We start from the raw sequence: 9,247 nt of genomic DNA, 5'->3' as shown, positions 1-9,247 counted from the left end.
AATAGAAATGGGATCGAGTGACAATGGATTTTATATCTGGATTACCAGTGTCGGCAAGTAAGAAAGATGCGATTTGGGTCATTGTTGATAGACTGACCAAGTCTGCTCATTTTATCCCTGTCCGCACGGATTTTTCGCTCGATAAATTGGTAGAATTATACGTCTCCCAAATTATTCGATTGAATGGGGTGCCTATTTCTATCGTGTCGGATAGAGACCCAAGATTACGTCGCGATTTTGGAAAAAAATTGCAAGAGGCTTTGGGTACCAAGTTGCATTTCAGCACCGCCTTTCACCCCCAAACCGATGGTCAATCCGAGCGGATAATTCAGATACTTGAGGATATGTTAAGATGTTGCGTCCTCAAGTTTAGTGGTTCATGGGAACGGTATTTGCCGTTGATTGAATTTGCTTACAACAACAGCTTTCAATCAAGTATTAAGATGGCACCCTACGAGGCCTTATGCGATCGTAAATGCCGTGCGCCATTGTTTTGAACCGAGCTCGGTGAAAGCAAGATTTTCGGGTGGATTTGATTAGGGATGCTGAGCGAGAAAGTGAAAGTAATCCGTGAAAGTCGAAGATAGCCTCCGATCGTCGAAGTCGTACGCAGACCTGAAGCGTAAGGATATCGAGTATCAGGTGGGTGATAAAGTGTTTCTCAAGGTATCGCCTTGGAAAAAGATACTCAGATTCGGCCGAAAGGGCAAGTTGAGCCCGAGGTTCGTTGGGCCATATGAGATATCCGGCGAGTCGATCCGGTGGCATATTGTTTGATTTTGCCCCTGAACTCGAAAAGGTTCACGATGTCTTTCACGTTTCGATGCTTGACGCTATAGATCCGATCCATCGCACGTGATTAGTCCATCGAAATTGAAATTCAAGCTAATATGAGTTATGAGGAAGAACCGATTCGTATCCTATCACGAGAAGTGAAAGAGTTGTGAAACAAGCGGGTTCCGCTAGTAAAAGTGTTATGGCTCAAGCACGGGATAGAAGAAGCTACTTGGGAGACCGAGAACTCTATGAAAGAGCGATATCCAAACCTATTTACGGTAAGATTTTCGGGACGAAAATTTCTTAAGTGGGGAGAGTTGTGACAGCCCAAAATTGACCCTAGTCGGAAGGTGGTCTCGGGACCACAAAACCGAGGCATAAAAATAATTAAAAATTTATTTTGATGCCTATAATATGTGTGTGCTCATGTATGACATTTTATGATGATTGATTTAGTGTTATAAGGGTGTATTCCACAAGAAAGGACTTAGTAATGAACTTTGAAAGTATGATAGGGAAATGTGTGATGACTAATTAAAGCATGCATGCAAAATAATGGACTTGCATGTCAAATTCCCCCTTTTATAGGTGGTGGCCGGCCATGACAAGGGAGGATGGGCTAAACATGTCATGAAACATGTTTTGTTGGTGCATTAGGGTGAAATAATAAACAAAGGTGTATGGGTGATAAAAAAAAATGAAAAAAAAATGTGTGTGTGTGGTAATTCCCCCCCATTGCCGTGAGTTGTAGAGAAGGAAAGAAAAAAAAATTTTGTTCATCCTTTCTTTGAGCCAAAACTAAGGAAGAAGGAGGATTTTTGCTTCATGCTTGGTTTGGAAGAGATCTAGAAGGAGATTTGGCTAAGTTTGCATCAAGATTAAGCTCAAGAGCTAAGAGGGCCACAATTGGACAAGGGGAAGGAAAAGGTGATCGAATAGCCGAAAAAGCCGTTCGACAACATCCGAGGTAAGTCCTCAAGAAGTGACCTTACTTGAATTATGTGAGATGAAATATGGATGTGTATGATTATTGATTATGTGTGTATGAGTATTTGAATTCCACCCGGGCTAAGTCCCGAAGGCGAATATGCTAATGATTATAATTGTGTTTGAGCCTTAGTAACGAAAATGAAATATGTATGTCCAATGATTATTGATGTATGTGTGCATGAGAAATTGAATGATATCCGGGCTAAGCCCCGAAGACAATTATGCTGAAATTTATATCCGGGTTAAGACCGAAGGCAATTGTGCTAGTAGCTATATCCGGGCTAAGACCGAAGGCATTCGTGCAAGTTGTTAAATCCGGGCTAAGACCGAAGGCATTTATGCAAATCGTGATATCCGGGTAAAGTCTCGTAGGCCTTGGTGCGGGTTACCATAACGGGCTATGTCCCAAGGCGATTGAGCAGTACCGACATCCGGATAAACTCGAAGGTATGTAATTTGAAAATTATGAGCTTGCTGGAAAATTTCAGCTAATGCACTTGTGAAATTTCCCAATGATAAGGTAAGTGCGGTGTGTGCTGCGGCGCTAGGAGTAGGCGTATGAATATCCGCTCCTATGATGGAGCGAGTTATCGGCCTTAATGAAGCCGTTATTTGTGTATGAACATAAGAGTTGAGATGGTGAAGTAAGTATGATTATGTGAATGTGCATTAATGAAATGATGCATTTAACTATGTGAATGTATTGCTGTAATTAGAGTTGATTATATTCCTTGAGACTTACTAAGCATAAAAATGCTTACTCATTGCTTTGGCTCTCGGTTTTCTAGATTTATTCGATAGCAATCGGATTCGGGATCATTGAAGTCAAGTCATCCACACTATCAAGCCTCCATTTTGGTATAAATTTTTGGTTGAACTTGAGATGGCATGTATAGGACTACCTCTTGTTTGTTAAATATGTTGTAATGTAAGTATGTACGGCCATGCGAAAATGGCTCGAAAAGGGAAGCATGAACTTAGACTAATTGTGGTTTGTATGTATATATTTGGTGTCATGATGTGGCTATGGATTGGAAATGGGAATGTTGGTCATATGATCAGCCATTGGCATGGTTAAAATGATCATATATGAACCTATGTATGGCAAGACTAGTTGGTTCATGGAGACTACCAAATAGGTAAGACCTACCTTAAAACAGATGCTGCCAGCTGCAGTGGCGTGAATGTGAAAAATCACCAAAATTCATAGGAATGGAATTAAATAGTGAATAAGCTATGTAAATGAACCTTGATGAGTCTATTTTCTTATGGAAGAAACGAAATGGTCATAGGAGTTACAGGTTAAGAGATATTAAAGCTATTGTGAGACAGGGCCAGAATGGTTTCTGGGTTCCCTGTCGCAACTTTAAAATTCACTATAAATTATCCAAAAATAATTAGGAGACATACCTTATATGTACAGATTCCATTTTGAGTCTAGTTTCATTAGAAACAAATGACACCAGCATTAAAGCCCTGTACAGAGAGATATTCAAGTTATACCGCGCGAAGGTCAGAGCAGTCGATCCCTGTAACATGGGTGACTTTAACTAATAAACTGTACTAGTTGGCCCGACCAAAATTCTAGAAATAAATCCATGGATGGATATATGAGTCTAAATTCAGGAAAATTTACGAAACCAGTTTCGAGTTGTGAAACTCGAGATATGATTTTTAAGGCGACGGTGATGCAGTCTTCCAGCCTGACTGGAAATGTCAAATTGGTGGGCAAACCATGTGAACTTGGCTTGTTAACCCCTCGTGTCCGACACCGGCAATGGTCTCGGGTTCGGGGTGTTACAGTTCGTGGGTAGGCTAGGTGCAGTAATGGCAATGGACAAGGACGTGGAGCACTAGGCGAAAATGCAGGCCATGCTGAGGCGAGACAACCAGCGTTGGTCTATGTAGCACGTCGTCGAGAGGATGGAGACGCTCCAGAGGCGAATATTGGTAGTGCTTTCACCATAATGTGCTATTTACTTAGTTTGGAATTAGAGTACGCAGCGAGAGCGTGGTGTGGTAGTCTATGTTATGCAGCTATACTAATAGTTGAGAATTTTGAGGATGAAATTTATTTTAGGGAGTAGAGTTGTAACGCCCCGAATTTTAGGCTTAGATGAATTGGGCTTTGGGTTTCATAAAATTTTTAAGTGAGTAAGAAAATGACAAAAGACATGTTGGCTTTAAGGGTTTAAGGAATTTGAAGTGTTTAGGTTTGTTGGAGAAGTTCTGGGTTTGACTTTTGAGGTGGAAGAATTTTAATTTAATTATTAAAAGAACTAGGGTTGGGTTAGTTGGGCTTTTAAATAAAAATAGGGAAAATAACATCAAAAAGCCTTGGGAGGAGGGGCTAAGTGACACCACTTAGAGTGTAGGGAGGTGGCATTAAAAGCTAGTAATAAGGTCAAAGGTTTGAATCCTAGCTTAGTGTTTTTAGAAGTTTAATTTTGGTCTTATAGAAGGTTGGAAGTATTGTGGAAATGGACTCCAAAGGAAGTGTTCAAGAGAGAAATCTGAGGAAAAGATCAAGGGGTTATCAGGGAGAAAAATGAGGAGATAAGAAGTGAGGAGCAAGTGGAGCCGAAATGGGAACTTGGGCTTAAGGTGTTCGGCCATAAGGGTTATAAATAGGTGCCGAATGCAAAGGTATGAGGCTAATGCTGAAATCTTTTTCTCACATTGTTGCCAAAAACCCTCTTCCCTAAAAGCCGAAAACCCTTTTGTTTTCTTCCTTTTCTTTCTACCAATTTCTCCAAAAGTCAAAAACCCTTGTTCTCTTTTTTATTTTCCTTGTGCCGATTTCTTTATTTCACTTTTGGGCTTAGCCGATTCTTCTTCCTCTCCCCCTTGGTGCCAAATAAGCAATTTTTTCCATTCAAATCTCTAGAGTCGAATTCTCTTTGCCTGAATCTAGTGTAAGTGTTACTCTTCCAATCAATTTTCTTTGCTAAGTATCGAATATTTTCCCTCACTCTTTCTAATCAACTGTGGTAAGTAATTAGTATCGGATCTCGGATTTTAGCTCATTCTCGAGTTGCTCATTAGGTGTTGCGGTATTGGTAAGTATTCCTCTCCCATTGGCTAAGGTGGCCAAATGTTCATAGTTTAGGTAAAAGGACTTGTGTTGGATACGAGTCATCTATTATTCTGGTTTTAATGAGTAAGATTAATGCAGATCTGGCGAGTACGTGATCAAAGAAAGCTATTAAGGATTGGTGTTCAAGGTAAGGTTAAGGTGAGGTTTCGATTTTTGGGTAGAATATGGATTAAACATATGATTAATGGAAGGCTGTTATCATTGTAGGTTAGTGACTAAGGGAATCACAGTACGCTTTCTTACCAGGTGTGTACATGTACTGCCCACACTATGAATCGGCAAAAGCCGAAATGTCGAAATGCCGAAAAGCCGAAATGCCAAAAAGTCGAAAGTTTGGCTACGGTAGTCTTACGAGTGTGCGAACACTCGTAAGGGGGAGACCAATAGGTTTCTTGAGACCCACGGGCGATTCCGTGGACTTGGATTGTGATTTGGCCATACGGGCCAGAGTGGGCTAAATGGGCCAGAGTGGGTTGTTGGGCCCATAATAGGCAAAAACTGAATATTGATGCTATGTGATAGGAATTTATATGTGAGCATTAATATGAATCTAACTGGGCCTAACGGGCTATATAAATGTGATTTGGGCCTAATGGGCCATATACATGTGATTTGGGCCTAATGGGCCATATGAATATGATTGGGCTTAATGGGCCAGATACAGGTATGTGAATTTGTTTGGGTATTGTAAGGGGTTTTGGTCCTAGTATATGATAATTATATAAGACTTAATTAATATATTACGACCATGGACGAGTCAAAGGGTTAAGGTGTGGGAACTAGTATATGCATGTTTAGGACTGGATCTAGGGAGAGCTTGGTACTTAAGCGGTCTTAATGACCCACCTCCTCTTCTCTAGAATCCTACCTAGTGCATAGTATTCCTTCATCTTAGATCGCGGGACTTGTTAATTGGTCAAGGTAAGTGAAAACAATAATTAAGGGAAAATTACCGAAATGCCCCTAAGGGCGAAAATAACCAAAATACCCCCAGGTGTTGAATGTAAGTTTTATGGATGTGACATGCATACATATGATGTTCTGCTTAGGTTGCATATGGGGTGGGAACTTTGGAATGGAGGAAGTATATGAGGATCGCATGGTTGCCTGACAATCGTGGATCCACCGACGGCTTTTAAAGCCCAATATGTAAATGAAGGTAGTTCCGCAACCGGGCTACCATTGGTGTGTGGGTTGGGTGGGTCGATATTTATATCCTCACATGATGTGACGGGGGACAGAGCTGGTGTGTAGCGGATGGATAATTTGGATGGGATTGCATTGCATGTTTGATGATTTCTCTTTGAATGCTTGTTTTTCTTCGAGGTCGTACACACTGAGTTTGCGAAAACTCACCCCCTCTTTTATTTTATTTTCAGGTGATGCTCAGTAGAAGGTTCGATGTTTGGAGGGACTCTGGGTGGCTAACTAGCAAGATAATTCGGATTTGGTTTTTGTTAAGCATTTAAGTTTTTATTTCTTTTTAAGTATGTTCAGATCAGATTGTAATAAGGTTTTCATTATGTTATTATTACTCGAATTATTATTATTATTTTCATTGTAATTACGAGAATTTGAACATGGATTTCCTAAATTATAGTATGTTTTCTATGTTTTCGTAACTAAATTTTTAAGTGACATGTTTTCATCAAATCATATGTTTCAAACAAGTGATTGAAAGGTCACTGCAAGAAAATAGACTTTTAGCGGTGCTTTTTAAAATGCCGCTATAGGTAACGCCACAAAAATTTGTGTAGTTTATTGAAAAAAAACGCCGTTAAAAGTCGTGGCTTTTAGCGGCATTTGTGGGAAAAGCGCCGTTAAAAGTCATGACTTTTAGCGGCACTTTTCCCACAAACGCCGTTAATTTTGGCAGATTTGCAATATTTTTTTTCACCAATATCCAGCCCTTCCTGCATTAAAATCCAACCAAATACAACAAATATAGTATAAAATGCAGCCAAAAACAGCAAATTTAGGATAAAAAATACAACCAAAAACATTAATTCTAAATGATACTTCAAATTTAACTAAAGATATATGATATAAGTAATAAATAAAGTATAATTTAAAATATTCTTACAATAATGTTAAACGTGACAAAGTTAAAAACATTCTTACAATGAGAAAACTAATGTCTAAGATGGCGGCTTTTGCGATTGCTGAAACATCTGCATCATCTGCTGAAGCTGTAGCTGGAGGTCATCGTACTTTTTGCTCTACTCTGCTACCATCGCTCGTGCCTCTGCCTCTCTCGCTGCTACCGCTGCCTCCCTCTCTGCTGCCTTCGCTCTAAGTTGTTGCTGGAGTTCTTCATATTTTCGTTGAACCTCGACAAATTGCTCAACCGTGTTCGCTTGCATCTGAGCTATCTGGTCTCTTAACCTCTGAACTTCAGCTTGAGCTTGACTTCCAGAAGGCATGTATTGCTGGAAGCCGGATCCAAAATATTGGGTTGGGGTAACACCAGATCCTTGAAATCGAACCCGATCGTACCTTTCAGGACCCAAAACTTTAGTGATAATTTTGTTATCAATGTTCTCAAGATTAACAGAACTATCAGTCGAAGCAATCGCTTCATATTCCGCCTTCTTCTCCTTTAGTTTCTCCTAAAAAATCAATTAAAGAGTTAGAAACGAAATATATAATAAAAAGGAATGCGACATAACTTAACATTATTTAAAACTACTAATGATGAATTGAATTAAACAATTATAATTAAAGATTATAAATATTTAGAATAAATCAAATATTATTAAGTTAATATACCATAATTTCTCCAGCTTCGGATGTCATAGGAGATCCATCTTTCTTCCTATGCGTAATCTCAAAAAGCTGAAGGCGTCCAACTTTTTGTCTGGATTTGACTTCCTACAATATAGTAGTAAAAATATTATTTAATAATAAAAAGTTATTAATATTTGAAAGAATTAATAAATTCATAATACCTCGGCCTCAGCTACAGAAGCAAAACTTCTCGACCATGCCGTGTGCGTGAATTTTTGTTTTTGCCTGCTGCTTGTTCCAACTTACTCACGGTCCTACATAATAAAATTATTATTACGTATATAGTAAACACTATATATAAGAGTTTGGAAATACACAATACCTCTCTTTTCTTTGAATTCCAAAATCTAACCGCATCTTCCCATTGATACCTCAACATTCCCGGGGGGACATTTCTCAATTTTTCCTCGAGGCTTATGTCTTTCTTAAAATATTGTTTCTTTAAAGTGCTTTTATTGTCTCTCCATCTTTTACCTAATGCCTTCTTGATATAATCATCGGAGACTTCTAAAGCAAATCTCTCCTAAAAAAACACAAGTTTAGAATGTAAATATAAATGAAACTTAAACCAAAGTATTATAAATAACATTCACATTTTATTACCTTAATATTAGTGAAAGCCTGATTTTTGTTGCTATCAGGCATGTGATGCCATGATTCGTAGTTGATGGGCAACATATTTGCATTTCGTGCTAAAATGCCCAAATAGCCTGCTAAAAGTCGAGCTTCAGATCCAACAGGCTGACCATGAGTATTTCTACTTATTTTAACACGCTCGACAGGATCTAAGTCGTATAAATCTCTAAGCGTGTCGTCCTTGAACTGTCTTGCGTCCCACCACTTTCAACTGAAAAATGATATACTATTATTATATTAAAATTGACGAATAATTCAATAATAAAAGTCAACACATGTAAAATGAACATAACATTACTTTGAAATTCTTCAGGCTCATCAAGTGTCTCCGACACATTTGAAGATCCAACAACTGTCTGCTGTTCACTATTTCCTTCTTCCGAATTTGGAGTATTCTGGACAATACTTAAATCTCGTAATCTTCTTCTACGCATTTTTCCTGCAATACACATAAAATAGTTAAAGTTTTAGTAACAAATTACAACAATAGTAGTACATATAAAATAGTTAAATTATATAACATGACAAAGATTAAAATTATAATATTACATATAATTAAAAAATCGTAAAATCTTACTACATCATTATTCGTAAATATCTTCATCCACATCATGTCGAACCCATTGATGTTGTGTACTAGTACTAGGGATATTTTCATCTAAGTTTTGTTCTGGAAAAGGTAATGTTTCTGATCTTTCGACGATGTCATCTCTACTTCCATTACCCATGTCAAACAAGTCTCTAGGGGTGTTCTGGAGTACAACATACCAACCCTCATCAGTTGGATCGTTCAAATAAAAAACTTGTTTCACTTAAGAGGAAAATACATATGGCTCGTCCATCATTTGTTGTCCAGTGTGAATCAAGCGAGAGAAATTCAACATTGTAAAACCAAATTGATCTTCTTTAATTCCTTGAGCAGTATTAACATCAACCCAATCACACCGAAATAAGACAACT

The 9,247-nt window shown here is 38.4% G+C and overlaps 1 protein-coding gene across 1 annotated transcript; it reads right to left on the bottom strand.

Annotated features, from left to right (window-relative positions):
• Nucleotides 1-6,889: 6,889 nt before the first annotated feature.
• Nucleotides 6,890-7,901, bottom strand: LOC128283471 (uncharacterized). Its single transcript, XM_053020887.1, has 3 exons — nt 7,813-7,901; nt 7,634-7,735; nt 6,890-7,473 (listed from the first exon to the last, which is right to left on the bottom strand). The coding sequence occupies exons 2-3, from the start codon at nt 7,658-7,660 to the stop codon at nt 7,084-7,086; spliced, it is 417 nt and encodes a 138-aa protein (XP_052876847.1). The 5' UTR covers nt 7,661-7,735; nt 7,813-7,901; the 3' UTR covers nt 6,890-7,083.
• Between the last annotated feature and the right edge of the window lie 1,346 nt (nt 7,902-9,247).

The sequence above is a fragment of the Gossypium arboreum genome, chromosome 11, assembly GCF_025698485.1.
Source record: "Gossypium arboreum isolate Shixiya-1 chromosome 11, ASM2569848v2, whole genome shotgun sequence".
Classification (NCBI taxonomy): Eukaryota; Viridiplantae; Streptophyta; class Magnoliopsida; order Malvales; family Malvaceae; genus Gossypium; species Gossypium arboreum.
The sequence above is the reverse complement of the archived record's forward strand: the minus strand, read 5'-3'. Positions and strand labels throughout refer to the sequence as shown.